Below are 21,573 nucleotides of genomic sequence, written 5' to 3' on the forward strand. Positions count from 1 at the left end.
GTGGCGGGAGCGGGACGACCCATGCGGCGCCAGAGCATCGGGCGTGGTGCCCAAGGCACAGGAGAAGCTGGGGACGACGAAGCGGGCTGGAGGAGAACGGAGTGCGGGAGCTAAGCTAGGTGCGCGAGGCGGACCGGCGTGCAGCTCGGGGAAGTCCGAGGGAGCCGGAACGCCGAGCAGGGGACCCAATCCAGAGACAGGGCTTCGGGGCGAGGCTCTGAAGAGGCGATGGGGCAATGCCTCTGGGGGTTCCCGGCCCGGCTGTGACTCCAGTTTAAAGCACCAGACCAAAAACACCGCCCAACGCAGCCCCCGGCACCCCCCCCAGCTCCCTTGTTTGTCTCCTAGTCCGGCCGGAACCGGCTTCTGCTCGCCGCGGGGCGGGCGGGTGGCTGCTGATTGGATAAAGCCTGTTTCCAGCCCCCACTCAGCCAATCAACGTGTGGCAGTGTTTTCATCTAGGGGTCGGAATAAAAGGGCTGGAATAAAAGGGGGGCAGAAAAGGCGCCGGCCGGGCCCGATACACACCAGTAAGAACGGGGTGAGCTGGATCTGGGGGACCTGGGCCCCAGGCTTGGGTGCTGGGGGACAGAAAGCGCACGAGTAAGGGCGTAGGTTGAAGATGTGTGCATAGGAAAGAAGAGAGATTGAATGGATGAAGAGCCGCCAGGAAAGAGTTGACGAATCGAGGAGGGAGCTGGGGGATGGAGGGACGGGGGTCCACTTCCATGGAAACGAGCTAATTACCGAGGAAACGGCCCCGGGTGGGGGTCGTGCGAGAGACTCGCGCCGCCGGTTTGAACCGGCTTCTCCTCGCCCATGCGGAGCTCGCGTGGCCGCAGCGCCTAGCGACCTAGACAGCGGCCAATGGCGCGGCAGTTCCTGTGCCGTCAGGCCAATGAGCGGGCCGTGGGCGGGCCGTTGTGGAACTCCGTGCGCTGATCTTGTGGTTCAGGGAGCCCGGTCTGGAAGAGGGTCTCCAGTGCCGGCGGGCGGGCGCCAGTGAGGGCCCCAGGGAGTGGCAGCCCTCAGGTATGCACCTGCCTAGGTATCCGGACCTCAGGCTGCCTCCCCTGCCAACCCCCAGGCTGTGTCAATCCTTCTGGGAACCAGGACTAAGTCCACGTCCCTGAGCAGGCGTTAGTCCCTTCTTGTTTGCATGCCTCAGTTTCCCTCCGAGTGAGCCGAGGGAGAAGTCTCCCTGTCTGGCCGGGGGGGCTCTCCCGAAGCTGCGGGCAGGCGGACGAGCCAGCGGCGGAGAGGGTGGCCCAGGGCACGGGCAGGGCTGGGGCTTCCTTGCTGCGCGCACTTGCCTCCCGGGCCGCAGAGGGGTGAGAAGCTCCGCGCGCTGCGGCAGCGGCCCGGGTTGGCCGACCCGGCTGCATAGTGCCGGGCGCTGACGCCGAGGTCTGTGCGCAGGTGGCTGCAGAGCCGCAGCCCGAGCCGGAGCCGGGCCGCCGCGCCGCGCCTCGCCTCGCCATGGCGCCCACCCTGGCCACTGCCCATCGGCGCCGCTGGTGGATGGCCTGCACGGCCGTGTTGGAAAACCTCCTCTTCTCGGCAGTCCTCCTGGGCTGGGGCTCGCTGCTCATCATGCTCAAGTCGGAGGGTTTTTACTCCTACCTGTGTACTGAGCCAGGTGAGCCGGGTGTTCGGACTCGGGGTGGTTCCTGGAGTGGGGGCTTTGGGAGAGGGGGGATGGCGGTGTAGACCCAGCCAGCAAGACCACCTCACTGCGCAGCACCGCCTAGTTAGCAAAAGGCCCATTTGATCCTCACCCAGCTCACACACACCCACAGTGTGTGCTGGGTACACATCACTGTCCCTGTTTTGTGGCTGAAGAAACTGAGTCTCAGATCTTCTGACTTGTCTGAGGCCGCACAGCTGTAGACTGTAATAGATCCAGAACCCCTAAGTCCAGGGTGTTCTTTCCAGCACCTGGGAACATGACTGGACTCCTCTCCTCCCAGTGCCTGGCACATCACTTGCTTTGCAGTAAACATGTTGCTCTCTGACTGTAAGAAAGAGGAACTCCTGACTCAGTGGCTGGGGTACAGCAAGAGAGAGGAAGTGGCTTGGCCTCCAGCCGGTGGAAGGTTCATCTAGAATCTAGATGTTTTTCTGTCAGGCCATCATGGAGTCTCTAAAGGGCTTTTCGGATACAATTTCTTGTCTATTTTTGCTGCTTTATGATTTTCCAAAGGACATTTCCTCCCACAGGCTGTGAGAACATCTCAGTGGCCTTCTACCCCCATGGGTGGGGGGGAGGAGAGAGGCAAGGAAGATATTTATGGAAAGGACACTAGGTCTGTCCTCTCCCTTTGCCACACATTGGTGTTGCTGAATGAAGGCCGAGGATGCTTGTCTACAAGAAATCTAACCCCCACCCCTATGTTCACACCCGATGACCTTGTGAAAGGATCCTGATTGCTGAAGGTCAGTGGGGTTCAGCCAATCAGTGGGACCCAAGTGCCTCTCACCCACTACCCTGCTACCCGCCTTTCTAGGCAACCTTGATAGGAAATGTTTTCCTCTGCTCTCTGTCCCCAGCAGTGACTACGTAATGGTTGAACTCAGTAATGTCTCTCCCCAGTACTTTTGTCAGCAGCCCCTGCCCAAGTTCCTTTGGATGGAGATAGCCCAAGTCTGACTCCCTGAATCACACCACTGGCATGCCTTTTTTTTTTTTTTTAATTTATTTATTATTTATTTTTGGCTGCATTGGGTCTTCATTGCTGCATGCGGCTTTTTCTAGTTGCGGCGAGCGGGGGCTACTCTTCCTTGCGGTGCGGGCTTCTCACTGCGGTGGCTTCTCTTGTTGTGGAGCACGGGCTCTAGGCACGTGGGCTTCAGTAGTTGTGGCACGCGGGCTCAGTAGTTGTGGCTCACAGGCTCTAGAGCGCAGGCTCAGTAGTTGTGGCGCAAGGGCTTAGTTGCTCCGCGGCATGCGGGATCTTCCCGGACCAGGGCTCGAACCCGTGTCCCCTGCATTGGCAGGCGGATTCTTTACCACTGCGCCGCTAGGGAAGCCCAGCATGCCATTTTTTTTTTCCCTATAGTTCTAACTTTGAGGGAAGAGAAAGCTTTGGACCAGCTCATGCTGCCTGTCAGCCCGTGTTAGAACCCTCCCTAGATTCCTACTCTGATCTTCCTAGGAGATCCCTGAGCATTCCAAGTCACTAGGGAAGCTTCAGCTGGGAGAGGTTAAGGACAGGAGAAAGGGAGGGGATGCTGAGGCTGCCTGAGGGCGGAGAGTATATCATTTATAACCTTTAGCCTTTAGCCACTCAGAAATATTTCCTAATAACCATAGGGTTCTTGGCAGACCTTTCCCCACATCAGCAAGAAATCTTGGGAGATGGGAGAGTCACTCAGACCTTGTTCCTTGAACAAGCTTTCTGCTTTGCCCGAGAGATGTTAGGAGATTAATGACTCTGGAAGGGAACAGGTTGGAGTGTTAGGCGCCTCCTCTCCCTCGTTCTCTCCTCTCCTTGTAGATCATGACCCTTCCTGCTTGCCTCTGATGGATTCTTTCAGGCTGCACAGAGGGGTTAAAAAACAGAAAGAAGCATCATCCCCAGATGAAGCTTTTAGCTTCTCATCCAGACTGGAGGACTGTTGTAGTCAATTTTTTTTTTTTTTTTTTGACCTACTGTGGTGTCAGAAGGTCAGATTCTAGGGTTTTTTCCCTCACATTGTCCACTGATTTAATTTATCTTATGGTCTTGGCAGCGCTGGGGCTGGTCACTTCATTCCTGCCTCAGCCTTGGCTTCTTCCTTCGTTGAAGTGGGAGGAGTCCCAGAGATTGTGCCGACGCAGTGCTGAGTTGGTGTTTAAACCCTTGCGAGGCTTGCCTGGTCCCTCCTGTAAACCAAAGTGAAGGTGAAGGGTCAGGATTGTGGGTTGAACATCAACTTCTTATCCCGTGCCTTTGTTCCTGCCTCTGATTTTGGTTTTTCTGACTATCTGGCAAACCCGCTGACCCAGCATCCGTGGCAGGCAGGCCTGCTGATTCCACACAGCTTATCTCTCTGGCCTCCTTGCTCCTTGTTTCTTGGAGTCTGAGTAACCTGTTGCCTTTGGGGGCCAGGAGTCCCTGTGTCTTGCCTGGCTGGGAGTGCCCGGAGGATTTAGGATCAAGATTTCTGCTTAGGCCTAATATTTTCATGCTTGGGGGACAGCTGAATTGCAGAGAAGCAGTTAGGCCATTTATTACCTTTATTGAATTAAGCTTGTGAAAAGCTGACCAGTCTACAGCTGATTGAAATGCAAATTTGTCAGCTTTTTGTTGCTTTTAGGACTGATGCTTTGGTTTGTTCTCGAAAGAAAATTTGCCTGAACCTGTTGAAAGGTTCTCAGAACTCTTTCTCGGGACTCCAGCCAGAATCCGGCCACAGACACGGTGTCGGGTTCCAGCATGTTGAGGTGGGAGAAAGAAAGAAAGAGCTGGGTTTTCCATTTCCCCTCAGCTCTTTATCCCTGTCTCCCGGACAGTCAGGATGGATGACAGGGGCTGGGGACCTGGGGCTGGCACTTGGCTTTGCCTCCCCACTCCCCCCTGGAATGGACAGGAGACCGACTGGGTTCCCAGCCCCGGCTTTTCCAGAACTGTGTTCTCTTGGCCGCCGGATGGCCGCTGTCACCACCCACACCCAAACTCTTTCTTCATTTCCTCTGTCAACCGGTGGCCACTTTGACAGGGTCAGCTCAGGGGCTGGTGCTACCTGTGGATGTTTAATCTCCTCTTTCATCTGACCTATACATTCAGTAAACATTTTCTGAGGGGCTCTGCTGTGCGCAGAGCAATCCGGGCCCTCAGGGAGTCTGTAGTCTGCCAGCATCTGAGAGTCATCACACATAGGCCTACATGATTCCAAGTGGTGGTCCGACCCCAACAGAGAGCAGGGTGCCAGGGGTGAGAGCCACCGCGGGGATCTGGTTCAACTTGGGTTGGGGGGGGGGGCTCTGTGATATTTAAGCAGAAGCGTGGAGGGCCACAGGGGTGAGTCAGGAGAGGAGGGGGCAGTGAGCCTCCGGGGTAAGCTGTGTGTTGAAAGAGAGGAGAGAAAGGACAGGCGGGCAGGAGATTACTGGAGATCTGGGAAGGGGCCAGGGCCTGCAGGCCCCTGGGGAGACTGGATTTTATTCTCAAGGCAGGAAGAAGCTCCTGAGGCAGAAGAGATGGTCAGATTCACCTGTTAGCCTCTCATGAATTGTTGAGGGCTTGCCACACGCCGGGTGCTGGGTGGGGTGGGGGTCCTGAAGGTGGGAGACATGGCCTCTGCCCAAGGAAGCCACGGTCCAGCCCAGCCATAGACCCCAAGGCAGACCCCAGTTCTGTGCTTTTGACCACCACAGTTACTCTGCTTGTGGTGGCCGGGGGGTGGCACCTCTCACTGAAACAAAGCAGGAAGCTGGCCCCCGGGACCCTGAGAGAGCAGGGCCAGGCCTGGTCCCCACCAGGCCGGACCGAGGCTGCAGATGTGGACAGGAGATGGTCCGTGCCACTTGACGGCCCTCCCTTTTTATGGTCTCCTCCCACCCTCAAAGGCCACTGGTGGTAGCTTTTGAAAACCCATCATTTCACATTTTGTGTGTGTGTGTGTGTGTGGCCACACCGCATGGCATATGCAGGATCTTAGTTCCCTGACCGGGGATCAAACCCATGTCCCCTGCAGTGGAAGCTCGGGGAGTCTTAACCACTGGACCACCAGGGAAATCCTTTCACTTTTTTGCTGCGAATAGGACTGTTTTCACTCTCTCCCCCCAGTTTATTTTGGATTTTTTTTTTTTTTTAACTCGGTACTTGGGGATCAAGGTTGGGGCCTCCAGCCTCGGGACGTGTCACAGAGGAGCTGGTGCCCTTGGCCCTCCCCACCCACCCTGCCTGCCTCCTTCCCATGACCTAACTTCCCTCCTCCACATCGGCTGGCCCTACCTGGCTTCTTGGTGTCCCATTAAGGTCCTGTCCAGCTTGGTTGGCTTTCAGGGACCTTGTGGGAGCATCTTGGGGGCAGTCCCATTCTCACTAAGTGACATTAAGGGCCACCTGGCATTGCCCTGACACTGATAGCCTTGTGCGTCTTTATTCTCTCAGCATTTTCTCTCTGAAATGCCTCTAACCCAGGTGGTACAGCGTCAGCACAGCCTGAAGGTTAAAAGCAGTAGCTTTGAGGTCCGACCACCTGGATTCAAGTCCAACTTCCCCATATACTGTCTATGAGACCTCAGGGAAGTGACTTATCTGCTCTGACACTCCTGGTATCTGGATGTGGAATATGGGGTGAGGGTGGGATGGCGCTCGGTGACACAGGAACCACTAGCACGGAGCACAGTGGCCAGCGCACGCCGGCACTCTGCGATCACAACGCGGGGGCTGGGCCCTGGCCTACCAGGCATGGTCCTCTGACTGTGTCCTGCCTCGGTTTGCTGTGTCTGAGGCTGACCTCTCACCTACATACCCCCTGCCAGACTGAGATGCTGCTTCCTGTTGCCGGATAGACTAAGGATTTGAGAGAGACAGGAGATCCTGGGGCAGAGAACATAGCAGGGGGTCCAGAGGCCTGCACTCTGGGGGTTGGGGGCACAGCTTGGGTTTGCAGAGGCCTCCAACCCGGTGCCCCTTGCTCCCTTGAGCATCATATGGTCAGCTGTTCTGGTTTGTTATCCTGGGGTCAGGGGAGCCCCCTCCTTGATCCAGGGAGGTTAGGGGAGCCTCAGGGGGACCACAGCACCCTCTTTTCTCCCCTGCTTTCTCTGTAAGGATTCCGTGTGTGAGTGCGGTGAGTGGGGCCGAACAGGGCAGGCATTGTTCTCTCTTCCCTGCCCCGGGTCTCCTCCTAAGCAGCCTTACGCCTGTTCTCTGCACACTCTGGACACGCCAGTTCCTTGCCTGTCTTCTTGGTTCACCTTCCCTGGCTGGGCTGGGCCGGGACGGGCCACTCTGGCCACATCTGTAATAAGCCGGTGCAGGTGAGGCACAGAGCAGCCTGGACCGGGGTGAGGGCTGAGGTCTAGGCTGGGAGCAGAGGGGTACCCCAGGGGCTTGGCACTTCCTGGGTGCTTATCTGTTTGGGTCTCTCTGGCCCACAGTGGCCCAGGTGGTAGCAGAGCGACAGAAGCAGCCTGGGTGTGACTGTGTTTGGGCATCTGCTGGATCTGTGATAATTCGTGTGGGCTGTTTACTGCCAACAAAGCTTCGGGCTCACAGAAGGTTTAGTTCCCTCGGGGGCGAGGGGCACTCTCGCACTGCTCCCTGGGCCGATGAGAGGCCACCCGGTCGCCCCTACCCCCAGCTCATTTGTTGCTGGACATCACTGCCTGGAGCTAGGAGGGCAGAGGGCCAGGTGGCCCCGTTGGCAGGGATTTAAGAGAAGGCTGGTGGCCAAAAGTGTAAAGTCCCTGCTCCTGTTGTAGCGGCTCTAGGATGAAAGATGGGAGGGACAGATTCCCTTCCCTCCACTCTGACTTCTCTCCCCCTGTCTAGTTACAGGGTGACCAGATCTCTAAACAATTCAAGATGTTTTCATCCCCATCTTCACTTAGAGCAAATCAGGGAGTCTGCCTTGCATATGTATGTTGCCTTGGGATTTCATCTTCTCTGTCTGTCTCTCGGGGAGTACAGTCATTGATTTAGGTCCAGCTGTGGCTCCTCTCTGGGGAAGCTAGGAGCAGAGCACCCTCGTGCCTTTACTCAGAGCCCGTGCTGCCTCGCCCCCTCTGCTCCCCGTCCAGTCATGGCTCCCTGCTTGTAGCAGCAGATCCCACCGCACTCCCAGCCCGGAGTGATTTCGTGTCCTCTAGCGCTCTCACAAGCCAGCGATCCCAGACCTGGGGGTGCCCCCTCCACCCCCATCCACTCTGTCGCACCTCTGTTGGTTTGCTTGCACCTGCACACCAACCTGGAGGTGGCCGTTGCTTTGCGGACACCCTGTCCTCCCGCTTTACATTCCAGTTCCTGTTGCTGCTGGCAGAGCTGACACCCGAAACCAGTGCCAACATGTGAAGCGGCTCTGCTTTTCCAGAAGCGGCCTCACTGTGGACAAGCAGCTCAGGCCTGCTGGCTAAGGCAGTGTGTGTGACAGTTCTGAGCTGGATCCTAATGGGCTCAGATGACCCTGTTTGTCATGTGTTTTGGCTGCCAGCATGGTGGGGCATCTTTTGGAAAGCTGAGAGAAAGTGGTGGGGGGGCGCCGAGAATCTGGCTTGTTAGGTTTTGTTTCTTTGGCTTCCGGAGGTTAACGTTGGGGCTATAATCTCCTTCGATCCCCTCTGTCTTCAAGTTGGTTCCATGTGTCCTGGTTCATTTCTTCTCTCTTGATCCTTTTGGCCAATGTGATCTGATGCCACTGTTTTCATTCATTCAGTAAACAACTGCTGTGTACCAGGACCAAGGGGAGGTGCTGGGGACACAGGTGACTAGAACACAGTCCCTGTCCTTCAGGGCCCCCAGCCCAGTGGGAGACTAGACATGAATTCATGCTGTGGATGAATGGTCAGTTGCGGAACTCTGCTCCCAGTTAGTGTGTCCAGCTCTGCTGCCAGCCATTACCCCCATTCCGAGCCTCCAATGAGAGGAGTAGTAATAGTAGTAATAACAACTTTTAGCTATTGTTTATTGAGCACTTTCTATGCCTATGTGAGCTCTAGAATGTTATCTGGATTTCTCTTTTATCTTCCTCAAAACTCTAGAAAGGTAGATGATTTTTTTATATTATGCCCATTTTACGGATAAAGAAACTGAGGTAGAGATGAAATCACTTCTCCAAGGTTATACAAATAGGAAGTGGAGGAACCAAAATTGGAACCCAGAGGCCAGGTCCCGGCATGCCCCCCTCAACGTGCCCCCTGCAGGGCCTGTTGGTCAGAGGCTGGCATATAGCATGATTCACCCAAGGTGCATCTTTTCCCGTAACCTTGGGTCACCCCCGAGAGAGACCCGGGCAGGCCTTGCACACCTCAGATTTATAACCCCGGCGCCAGAGGGCCGCATTCAGGAGGCATGCAGTTATCTGAAGAGAGGTATTTCCTTGAGTCTCCCAGCACGACCTCACCTCTAATCAGAGGCTGCTCCTCTCTCTGCAGGATTAGTCAGCATCTCTTAACTAGCAGTCCCCGAGACGAGAGGGTTCCTCCACCACGTGGCGGCCTATCCTCTACCCTCCCACCCTCTGCTGCTGCAGCACTTTTTCCTCCATCTTTTCGTTGTCTTGGTGCCAGGTGGACTTTGGAGGGTATCATGAAGGACTGGGATTACAGCACAGGCGTGGCCACAGGGGACAGTGACATCATGACCCCAGCGAGAAAAAGAAGAAAGGTGCACTTCAACAAGTGAAAGCAAATTACTTGGGACTTTTCTTTTTTTTAACAAAACAAAAACCCTTCCCAAGGGGTTCCATGACACAGTGTATGTGGTGGTTGGTGCTGTGAGAACATCGGGGAGGATTTAGCACAGGGACTGTGTGTTTGAGAAATCTGCCGTCCTGGGCAGTAAAGGAGGCCCACTCACCCTTCCCCTCGGTTGACCAAGGGCAGCGCAGTGAGACCAGCAGCTTGTCCTTCCCAGGTGGTCTAGGGTCGGCCTCCTGTATACTGGGTGCAGACTGTTTCCATGGACAGAGCTGCAGAGAAGGTTCTATCCAGCCTGGGGTCCCACTCACAGCCCAGGCTGGGTCCCGAGGCCTACTCTTCTAGGTGTCGGTTACTCTAGAATGGGAGTCCCAACCTGGGGCTCGTGGGTGCTGCAGGGGATGCCTGAAGGCCCTGAAACTGTGGGCAAGACTTTGTGCATTTTCTAAGGAGCAGGAGCGAAGCTTTCTTTATTGGATTCTCGAAAGCATCTGTGACCCCCCCACACAGAAGTTAAGAATCTCTGCATTATCGCTCCAGGGAGCTTGGGCCAGATAGACATCCCAGCCTGCTGGGGGGGTAGCCAGATTCAGCCCTGGCATTCCCAGTGGGCTGACTCTGGGTGGGCACCTGCCCCTCTGATCTTTGGAGATCGCTGCCACGACCCTGTGGTCAGGTTTCCCTCCCTCTACACGCAGAGGATGTCACCAATGGCACAGTGGGAGGCACAACAGAGCCGGAGCACGAGGAGGTGAGCCAAATGAATGGCTGGCTCAGCTGCAAGGCCCAGGATGAGATGCTAAACTTGGCCTTCACCGTGGGCTCCTTCCTGCTCAGTGCCATCACCCTGCCTCTGGGCATCGTCATGGACAAGTACGGCCCAAGGAAGCTCAGGCTGCTGGGCAGGTCAGTTATAGGGGTGGGGGTGGGCAGGTGGGACCCCTGGGCTGAGATTCCCCACTGTGGGTAATCCTGGTACCTGCTCTCAGGTGCACTGTGGAGCTCCCTAAATGCCTGCCCAGGATGGGCTTCCTACCCCATGTGCAACCAAATCAACAGCTACTGTGATACTTGCATTGTGCCGATCTGCATAAAAAGTCACAGGGCTCAGGCCTGCCTGGGAGGGCCTGGAATCGCTTGTCATTAAGAACACTGGTTTCCAGTCTTTCTGATCTTAAACCTCCATGAGAAGAAAGAGTTTGAATACATACCTCTAATATAAGCACATGGAGTTGTCAATAGTATACACATATATCATTCTTAATGTTCTATGTGCTTTATTTTTTTCTTCCAATTCTATTGAGGTAATAATTGATGTACAGCCCTGTATAAGACTGAGGTACAGCATAATGATCAGACTTACATGCATCATGAAATGATGACCACAGTAAGTTTAGGGAACATCCATCATCTCATATGGTGTTTTATGTGCCTTATGATACATATACAAAAAAATAAAAATTAAAGTGGCTGAGATTTAAAATTATAAAATAGAAAATTATAAAATTTCTAAAATTATAAAATTGTAAAATAGTATTTCCCTACCTCTGGTACCTTAGTGGGTCATCTTATGTACCTCCTGGGATGTGTTCCTGGGCTATAAAGCTCCAGATTGCCAGCCTCAGGGTCAGTCCACCAAGCAGCTGGCCCTCTCTGGCCAAGGTACTCCCCAAGCCAGTCCCATTGGAAATGAGCATCGTGCAGGGCAGTGGTTTGCAATGAGCGAGGCCTGTAGCCCTGAAGGGAATGAGTGGGGGACCAGTTTCATTCATTCTTTGGAGCTTAAGTAGACTTGGTCCCCAGGTTAGAGCCAAGCAGAGGGGATTTGGAAGCTGCCATTCATCGCCCCTTGCCCGGTGGGGTTCTGTCCATCCCCTTTTGCTGAGCGGGCATGGGAGCCTGGGGAATGGATTGTGTCCTCTCTCGCTTCACAGCCTTGGCCTGCTCCAGTCTGGGGAATGGAGGGGGCAGTGCAGCGGGGTGTTTACCAGATCTGGCTTTGGGGCTTGAATTCCAGCTTAGCCACCTGCTAGCTAGGAGACCTTGGAGAATTTAGTTTTTGTGTTTGTTTTTTTCTAAGTATTTGAATACCTGTTTTTTAAAAAATTTATTTTATTGAAGTATAGTTCATTTACAATGTTGTGCTAATTTCTACTGTACAGCAAACTGATTCAGTTACACATATATATACATTCTTTTTCATATTCTTTTCCATTATGGTTTATCACAGGATATTGAATATAGTTCCCTGTGCTATACAGTAGGACCTTGTTGTTTTGTTTTTGTTTTTTGAGTTTTATTTTTCTCATCAGTAAAATGGAGCCAATTATACTCCGTAGAATTGTTAAATTAAATGAAAGAATGTATTGTTAAATTAAATGAAAGAATGTATGTAAATTTTCTGAAAGCATCTGACACATAACAAATACCTCCAAATAAGCAATATTAACAATAACAATAATAACAATGTACTATTTCTGTTTCTTTTCAGTGCCTGCTTTGCTGTCTCCTGCTTGCTGATTGCATATGGAGCAAGTAACCCAAACTGTGAGTAAGCTTTTCCTCTACCCTTTTGTCAGGGACTGGGGAGAGAGTGCCCAGAGGTGCTTGTAGGCCCACCTGCTCTAGAAAGCTGGGCCAGGCCTGGTGCTCACTGCTCAAATTAGAGGGACACCTGTTAGGCCTTTACCCAGTGACTTATCTCTGATGGGTGGCTGGATAACCAAATAATGGCCCCAGACAGAGGTCTGAGAGAAGCTCCCAGGGAGTGAGAAACACCCATCGCATTGCCAAGCCAGGCCAGTCCCCGATGGCCTCATTGATGCCAACTGGAGAACTAGGCCAGCTGCAGGGGTGTGTGTGGAGGTCATGAGCTGAGCCCCTTGGGGCAGCCCAGGCCAGCACTTTAAAAATGACTTAGAAGCTGCCTGGTCCCTAACCCTGTTCAGGTGGAGCTGATGCTGCAGGGACTTTTAGAACAAACACCAAAATAGGATTTGAGTTTCACCAAAATCGTATCCAGGCTCATCTCCTGGTTTTTGGGTACCTGTATTTTTGGTTTCAGTGAAGCAGCTTCTGTAGGCCTCTCCCTTGCTGCTAAGGTTAGTGGAGAAAGGAGGACGGGGATGCACCTTTTGCAAGAGCCCAAGCTCCATAAAATAGGCAAGAGGAGGATGAGGCAGAGGCTGGGCCAGCTCCCCAGGTGTCCGGACTAACGCCTGATGGCTTGTCAGTCACTCAGCTGCGTTTGTTCGGAGCCAGCTCCTTACCCGGCACTGGGTCAAGCCCCGGCCTTCCTGAAGCTCAGCCGTGGTTCCCCGCTTATGAGCTTTCTGCTTCATTCCAGCCCTCTCTGTGCTCATCTTCGTCGCTCTGGCTCTGAATGGCTTTGGTGGGATGTGCATGACATTCACCTCATTAACAGTAAGTACCAATTTTTTTAGGGAGATCTCTAGTTCAGTCATCTTCTTGTGAATCTGAGGCAGCTTTTATTGGCTTTGATTTCCTTGCTTTCCATTTGCCTGCATCTGCCTGGGTATCCCAAGCAGTAGAGGGTCGTTGGTGGTGAAGCTGTGGCGGCAAAGCCAGCTTCGGCCTCCCAAGCTGGGGAGGTACTGCAGGCAGAATGGACGGCAGCAGAGCGGGACTCGCAGAGTGACCCGTCCCCTGCCTCCTGACCGTGACTGAGGTGCCGAGGGAGCCAACTAACTCGCCATGTGCCTAGAGAAGGCAGGACCGGGGAGAAAAAACCTGCCATCTGCTTTCTTTTCTCATATTTTCGGTGGCAGCTCTTGCTAACAGTGCAACCTAAAAACAAACCTCTCTTGGAATCACCCTGCCCCTAACTGTTGCTTTGTTCAGAACTGAATGAAAAACTCTGGGGAACACATAGGCTGCCTCTCTGCTGGGTTTTCTAAATGCTAGGGCACAGGGAGCCCTTCTGGGGAGGGAGATCCTTTCTCAGGATGCTGAGCACCCTCTATGGTAGCACCAGAACGCCACAGAATGTGCTTCTTTTGGAAATGGGAGAGGCTGCAGGAAGGTCCGGGTTAAAAGAAAGTCAAAGAAGGAGGAAGAAGGGAGCTGGCTGCAGGCTCACCTGGTCAGGCAGGTGTGCCTTTCAGAGCTGGCCATTGGGAAAGAAGTGAGAATGCTAGGCTTTCAGAGAGATTTCTCTGTCCAACAGGAAGGTCTGGACTGTCTCAGTTTCCCCTTGAGGAAGTATTTATGAAACAATACCTCGCATCACTATTTATTTGCAGTGCATTCACTTCTGCTTTCTCTTTCCACTAATGAGTCAGGAGTCATGCTGTTGAAGGGCCCTCATTTAGCTTTGAGGGAGCCCTGGGGACTTGCTGGTCTTCTTGTAAGGAGCTTGAAGAGCTACTGACATCTCTGTGACCCCTTGCCTGCAGGCTGTGAGCCAGAGGCCAGGCCTGGCCCAGTGCCTCTTCTGTTCACCCTTCCTACGTTTTGCTTTGTTAACTTTGTCCCGGTGGGAAGGATGAAGTGCCTGGGTCTGGGTCCATGGAAAGGGAACACTCGATGGGGTCTGTGTTAGGTGAGAGAGGCTCGGCCCAGGACCACATATGTACTGTGCTTGGGGAGTGGGGGACACACACGTATCTGGGAACTCTGGTTGCCTTGCCCCTGGTGGTGTGAAGGAGATTGACTTTGTACTTTTTTGTACATTTTTATTTATTTATTTTTTTTAAAGCTACTATTTCTTTTCTTTTTAATTTTTTTAAAGAAACATTTATTTATTTATTTATTTATTTATTTATTTATTGGCTGAGTTGGGTCTTCATTGCTGCGCGTGGGCTTTCTCTAGTTGAGGCGAGCAGGGGCTACACTTCGTTGCAGTGCACGGGCTTCTCATCGAGGTGGCTTCTCTTGTTGTGGAGCATGGGCTCTAGGCGCGCGGGCTTCAGTAGTTGTGGCATGTGGGCTCAGTAGTTGTGGTGCATGGGCTTAGTTGCTCTGTGGCATGTGGGATCTTCCTGGACCAGGGGTCAAACCCGTGTCCCCTGCGTTGGCAGGCGGATTCTTAACCACTGCGCCACCAGGGAAGTCCCTATTTTTATTTTTTTAACCAGGTAGATTTATAAAAAATGGATATATCTCCCTCCCTCTCAAATTCCCAGGGGAAAACAAATGTTGAAACTGTAAGAAATATGTTAGAACTGTCAAAGGTACACAGATTCCACTAAGTTGTATAAATTGTGAAGCAGGAGCCGTGGTTCTGTTTGTTTTTTGACAGTGTGAACACAACCACCTCTTTCATCAAAATGAAAAATAAAAATCTGGCATCACCCCCATTATTTGAGCCACACTATGCCTATGTGATGGCAGTTCTGAATTTCGGGATAAAAGAAAGAGATGGTCCTTGAGGAGTTTACGCTCTGAAATACAGAAAGATGCTTTATTGTAATAAAGCCTAAGACAAATAGATAAGAACCACCACACCATGAATCCCCTTTAAGAAAGTCTTTAACGGGAATAAAGACTCAGACCTACTAGAGAATGGACTTGAGGATACGGGGAGGGGGAAGGGTAAGCTGGGACAAAGTGAGACAGAGTGGCATGGACATACATACACTACCAAACGTAAAATAGATAGCTAGTGGGAAGCAGCCGCATAGCACAGGGAGATCAGCTCGGTGCTTTGTGACCACCTAGAGGGGTGGGATAGGGAGGGTGGGATGGAGGGAGATGCAGGAGGGAGGGAGATGCAAGAGGGAGGAGATATGGGGATATATGTATATGTATAACTGATTCACTTTGTTATAAAGCAGAAACTAATACACCATTGTAAAGCAATTATGCTCCAATAAAGACGTTTAAAAAAAAAAAAAAAAAAAGAAAGTCTTTAAAATGAGTTCATAGTTCTTGTCCAAGAAACCTTTAGGGGAGGCTAGTAGGCTCATAAGGATTCTTTTTCTTTTCTTTTTATGATTATAAAACAAAAAGTAAAAAGTCACTATTTTGGAAATATAAAATGTGGACTATAAAATCCTATAAGCCTAACTTCATCAGTTTAGAATGTAGCTCTTCATTATGAAAAAAATAAGAAAATCTAGATATACTGTTGCTCTTTTTAAAAGAAATACTGTTACAACTTGCCTTTTTCACTTAACAATGTATCTTTTTTTTAACATCTTTTTTGGAGTATAATTGCTTTACAGTGGTGTGTTAGTTTCTGCTTTAAACAATGTATCTTTTATGTCTTTTCCTGCCAGTCCTTAGAAATCTACCTTATTATTTTAAACTATGGAGATGGGCCTCATTATTAAACAGTTCCATGTTATTCTATAATATAGATGTGCCATAATTTACATAACCAGCTTCCTGCTAATGGACTTTTGGGTTGGTTTCCAATTTTTCTGATTTATGATGCTGCCGAAGTGAACATCCCTGTACATGTATTTCTGTAAACTAAATTCCTGGAAGTGGGATTGCTGGGCCCCAGGATCAGCATGTTTTAAATTTTAATATAGATTGTCAAATGGTCTTCCCAAAAGGTTATACACAGATGCTAGCCTTCCAGAATGTCTGAGAGGTTTTCCTCCACACCCCTTCCGATACCCTGTCATTAATCTTGCAAACATTAGCCAGTCTAATCTGGTGAAAACTGATATACTAGGATTTAAAATTTTTTTCTTTGTTAGTGAGATGGAGCATCTTTTCACCTCTTTTTTGTGATCATTTGTATTTCTTCTGTGATTGCTTCTTTGTGTCATTTGTCTTTTTCTACAGGGTTGTTTCTCTCTCTTTTTGTGTGTGTTTTTGAGCACTCTTTCACATACAAAAAAATTAGTTCTCTTTCTGAGTGAGCAAGGGGTCTTACCCTAGGTTTTTTAGGCTTCTAGGTGGTCCATGAATAAGCTTCAGGAGGGCTGGGCACTCCGTTGAGATTCTCAGCAAGCAAGCAAATTGTGTGTGTGTGTGTGTGTCTGCACATGCGCACGCGCGCACACGTGCCGTGCAGGTGCGTTTTTCTAGAGGAGGGTCTGTTGCTTTCATCAGCCTCTAGTAGGTCTGTGTGAAGCCAAACGCACTGCAGCAGGAGTGTTCCTGTTAGCTCTTGGCTCTCCCAGAGGGAGGTAAAGGCTGCACAGGCCAGATAGTGACCAGGCAAGAAAACCATCTGATCATCACCTGAAGCATTTGGTTAGCAGGCATCTGTTTAAGGGAGGCTGGTGGCTTGTCCTCTAAGGTCCCCATTCTTGGACCTAGAGCAGAGGTCAGCAAACTGCTGCCCCCAGGCCACATCCAGACCACTGCAGGTTTCTGTAAACAAAGTTTTACTGGCACAGAGCCACTCCCACTTGTTTCTTTTGTGCTGTGGCAGCAGAGTGAAGTCGTTGTACAGAGACCACATGGCCTGCAAAAGCTAAAATAGTTACTCTCTGTCCCTTTACAGAAAAGGTCCAACAACCTTTGGTCTAGAGGCACCAAGAAGCTGCTCAATCACAACTCCCTGTTGGAAAGCAGGGGTTGACACCCACCCCCAGCCCCTGCTCACTCCCCTTCTAGTTTCATGGCCCAACTCCCTAAGCACTATTTTTTTTTTAAGGTTTTTTTTTTTTAATTTATTTGTTTTTGGCTGCGTTGGGTCTTTGTTGCTCTGCGCGGGCTTTCTCTAATTGTGGTAAGCGGGAGCTACTCTTCTTTGCGGTGCGCGGGCTTCTCATTGCGGTGGCTTCTCTTGTTGCAGAGCACGGGCTCTAGGCGCCCAGGCTTCAGGAGTTATGGCTCGCGGGCTCTGGAGCGCAGGCTCAGTAGTTGTGGCGCACGGACTTAGTTGCTCCGCGGCATGTGGGATCTTCCTGGACCAGGGCTCGAACCCGTGTTCCCTGCATTGGCAGGCAGATTCTTAACCACTGTGCCACCAGGGAAACCCCCTAAGCACTTTTTATGTCATCTGTTTCCTCCTCCCCACGCTGCCCCTGGCCTGAGGGACCTCCTTGGGCATTCCTCTGTCCCGTGAGGCCTCAGATAAGGAGCCTCTCCAGAACAGACCCCAAAAGGGGAACGAGAAGCAGGTCAGTGAGGGCAGGGCTGGAGCTCTTGGGCAATGTTCCTGGGCTGGCCGAGGCTTCTGCTGAGCAGAGCTGAATCTCGTTCTGACACCGCCCAGGCCTTTAAGAAAGCAGAACTATAAGGATCGGCTCCCGGAGACGCCGAGCTTGCAGCACAACGGTACTTTCTGTTTGGGTCTCCCACCCATGTTCTAATTGTGGGGACAAAGGAGTCTTCAGGGTCGCCTTTAGGAGCTTCCTAAATCAAATCTACAACAGCTCTGGGGCCATGGGTAATCACTCCGTTATAACCTGGGAATCTGGGGGGAATGTTGCCAGGGAAACCTTAATTGGGGGACTTTCTGAGTCCCAAGGAGTTTTGTGTTGCATGGGCTGTGGTATAAATAAAGATGACCAGAGACAGTGAGCTGCTACCCCCATTGGTGGAAAGGGGGCTCCAAGTTGGCAGAATGCCTTTTCCCCACAGGCCTGTAGACCTCCCTACAGAGCCGGAGAGGTGTGTACTCATAGGTGATCCTGACCCCTAGAGTAGACACTGGATCCCATGCCAGGTGGGCTGCTTAATGGCTAGAACTGGCTTTCCCAGGTCCCTGCCGCAGAGGGCCCCGGGCAATGCGACACCCTCAGAGGAGGAGGGTGCGGGTCATTGGTGGTACAGGGCACACCCTGAGGTGCCGAGCCTCAGCCTCCCCCCGGACATCTGGACAGCACACTCTGGTCTGTTTGCTCAAGGCCTCGCATTTGCACAAGTCTTTAACTCGCTTCATTGGCTTGAGGAAAACACCAGCCGGTGGGCCGCCATCCGACGATCCGGGGCCGGGGTTGCTTAGAGATGGGAACAGATGCCGCCAATGTTGTGAACATGTCATTTCCACTTCATTACTCTGACCCCTGTCAGTGTGGGTGAGACGGGGGGTTCTGAGCTGAAACCCTCCCAGAAAAGTGATTACAAAATGTTGCCAGGCTCCTTAATGAAAAATTTCTGTGGGCTTTCCCTATTTGATTCATTGAAGTCTTACTCTGAACCTGAGGAAGAAGTGACCCCACGGGAGTTGGGATCTGGGTTTGAAGAGAAATAAATATCCCTCTTCAAACACCTGAGAGAAGGGGAGGGAAAAGATTCGGGGTACAGCAGTGAAGCAAATGCCCCCTGGGGGTGTGTGTGGGAGTTTAGCATTCCTGCTCAGGCCAGGAGAGGGTCCCCAAGGCATCCTACATGCCCCAGGTGCCAGGTGAGCAGGACTCTCCCAGTGCCCAGAGCCAGCTCTGCCTCTGGGTTTCTGTTCTGAGCCTTGAGAACCCAGAGCACTCAGCTGATCACCATTGGCCTGGGAAAAATTCCCCCATCAGAGTGCTCCACATTCCGAAGTTGCCCCAGCACGTGACTCGTTCAGGGGTGGACAGAACGTGTAGTGGGGACATCGGGGATGGACCTGGCTGGGAAAGCAGATGAGGTGACTGGGGGTGTGGAGCCCCTCCTCCCCACCCCTTCAGCAGTGGAGCGGAAAGGTGACCACAAGGACCTTCTCCGGGCAGTGTGTGCTTGGAGCTGCTAGTTGTGAAGGGTTAGAAAAGAGCCTGGCTTTGCTGAGTCCGCTTGTCCCGACTGGCACCTGGATCCTGGCCTGTTCAGGTTGCACAGAGCTCTGCGTGTGTACCGCCGCCACCTGAGGACAAGGCTCACCTCTGGAAGGGGCCTGAGGCCCAGAATGCCAGCCCCTCGCCCACCCGGGGTGGCATGCGGCTGCTCCCTGAGGACCAGGGGGAGCCCCCAGCTGGTGTGCTGGGGAGATCACTGATTTGGAAAGTCGGTGCCAGGTGGCTACACAGCGGCTCTTCTGTCCCGCCTGCCAGCAAGCCCCAGGCCTGAGTTGGGGGCCCTTGGGAAGAGAGGCATCTTAAAGAGGGTCCTCCAAGGAGGACAGCCCACCCTCACCGTGCTGGAGCCTAGGATTCTGGTGATTCTCATCCAGTAGCAGCGCTCTGTGGCCAGCACTCCAGGGGAGGGGCCATCTGCAGCTGCTGTTTTCCCCTCTGGGAAGGTCACACAGCCTGTTTACAGTGCAGCCCAGGAGCTGAGAGAATGAGTCACCACCGGCTCACGCAGGGATGGCCTCCCCATGTGAGCCAGGCCAGCACGGAGGGCCGGTTCTGCCTGGCCGAACCCCCTCCAGCCCTAGTCCTCCCCGAGGCAGCAGGGGTGGTGGTGGGAAGCACCCAGAGCCCAGGAGGGGGCCTGCGCCCCCCACCTGCAAGTGCAGTTGTGAGCCCAGGGTCAGGAAGCCACCCCTGCTGAGTGTTTTCCCCGCATCTGTCATTGCAGCTCAGCTACAGCTTCCTACTTGGCAGAAGACATGGTCCTTCCCCCTCCGCCCGACCCTCAAGCCGGTACTAGGGCACTCTGCTCAGTACTCAGCCACCACTCACTCTATCACCAGGGCTTCTGAGTGGCCATTGTGTACAGCTGAGGTCAGGCAGAGGCAGAAGGAGAGAGGAGGGAGGGAGGGAGGGTCATGTGGAGACCAATGGGGGAGGAGACTCAGACAAGAAGATGAAACAAGAGAGTCTACAGCCAAATGCAAGTCCACCTGACAGTGTGGCCCTGGACTGTGGGGAGGTCGGCCAAGGAAGGTCAAGGGGAGAGAAGGAGGCAGGTAGGTCTAAAAGGAGCATCGGAAAGGATGAAAGAAATCTCTAGTGGGGAGAGCAAACAGAATGCTTAATAAGGGACGCAGAGAGGTGTGAGAGATAAGGGTAATTGCCTTGGTCCCCCAAATCAAGTGTGTACCCTTCAAGGGCCATGTGAGTTTTCCAAGACACAGAGTAACCCAGTGGCTATAAACATAAGCTTGACCTGCTTTGAATTCCAAATTTGACCCTTACCAGCTTGGGGGAGTCCCTTGACTTTTCTAATCCTAAAGTTTTGTACCATTAAATGAGGGTAATAAGTGACACCTGGGGCTTCCCTGGTGGTGCAGTGGTTAAGAATCTGCCTGCCAATGCGGGGGACACGGGTTCGAGCCCTGGTCTGGAAAGATCCCACAGGCTGTGGAGCAGCTAAGCCCACGTGCCGCAACTACTGAGCCTGCGCTCTAGAGCCCGCGAGCCACAACTACTGAGCCTGCGTGCCACAGCTACTGAAGCCCGCACACCTAGAGCCCGTGCTCTGCAACAAGAGAAGCCATCGCAATGAGAAGCCCGCACACCGCAATGAAGAGTAGCCCCCGCTCGCTGCAACCAGAGAAAGCCTGCACGCAGCAACAAAGACCCAACACAGCCAAAAATAAATAAATAAATAAGTTTATTTTTTTTTAAAAGTGACACCTATCTGGTAAGGATGTTTTGAGGGCTTTTAGGATAATAATAGTTGCTATTATAATAATAATGCTATTATATGATTTAGTATATTAACATAACTATGTTACATTATTATATAACTTAATAATAAGGAAAAATCCTCTGAACGAGCTGCTCCTGGGCACAGCAAATGGGGGAAATTTCCTCTGGCAGGCATGACAGCTTTGGGAGGAAGGGAAGGAAGTAACTTAAAGGATAAAACACAATTAGTATTAACATATGAAAAATAATTAACAACGCCCCCAGGGAAACCTTCTCATCTCCTGTGCTTGATATTTTGTGACCACACATTGACTACTGCCAGGATGTTTATGCTTTGGGTTTCGCTGGTCAAGGTCATCCTTGATACTGTTTTCAGAGAGATTTCATCTGACACAAATGTTAGGTAGTCCCTAAAAGCTGAAAGAGACTTTGACTACCTATTTAAGCACGTATATTGGTAAAAAAAAAAAAAAACCCACCACGAACTAAGAAGGTAAAGGACAAACTAGGAAAACGTACCTACAGTATATGGACAAACTGTGAGGGTCTTTAATATATAAAGAGCCTATGCCAAATCAATATGAACAAATTAACATCCTCATAGGAAGAAAGGACAATAGGAATATAAATGAGGAATATAAATGACTGATTTTAAAAACCGTAGAAAAAATGTTCAAAGTCATTAACAATCAATAAATAAGTTTTTTCAATTTCAATTGGTGTAAGTTTTCTGAAAGGCAGTTTGGCACAGAGTATCACAAAAACTTAAAAATGTGTATTCCCTTTTGCCAAATGATTCTACCTTGGGGAATTTACCTTAAGGAAATCATAGCTATATGCATG

At 51.8% G+C, this 21,573-nt stretch overlaps 1 protein-coding gene across 6 annotated transcripts in view; it reads left to right on the forward strand.

The window, feature by feature from the left end:
• Positions 1–468: 468 nt before the first annotated feature.
• SLC43A2 (solute carrier family 43 member 2) overlaps positions 469–21,573 on the forward strand; it is a 38,286-nt gene continuing 17,181 nt past the window's right edge. Inside the window, exons 1-5 of one of the 6 annotated variants that reach the window (XM_061176590.1) lie at positions 469–541; positions 1,420–1,639; positions 10,048–10,255; positions 11,841–11,896; positions 12,696–12,772. In XM_061176590.1, the coding sequence (XP_061032573.1) occupies positions 1,480–1,639; positions 10,048–10,255; positions 11,841–11,896; positions 12,696–12,772 (501 nt within the window). In that variant the 5' untranslated portion in view covers positions 469–541; positions 1,420–1,479. Of the gene's footprint in view, positions 542–905; positions 1,033–1,117; positions 1,140–1,419; positions 1,640–2,394; positions 2,437–10,047; positions 10,256–11,840; positions 11,897–12,695; positions 12,773–21,573 lie in introns of those variants that run through there. The other 5 variants (XM_061176591.1, XM_061176593.1, XM_061176589.1 and 2 more) reach the window with 5 other exon arrangements.

This window comes from Eubalaena glacialis, chromosome 19 (assembly GCF_028564815.1).
Source record: "Eubalaena glacialis isolate mEubGla1 chromosome 19, mEubGla1.1.hap2.+ XY, whole genome shotgun sequence".
NCBI lineage: Eukaryota > Metazoa > Chordata > Mammalia > Artiodactyla > Balaenidae > Eubalaena > Eubalaena glacialis.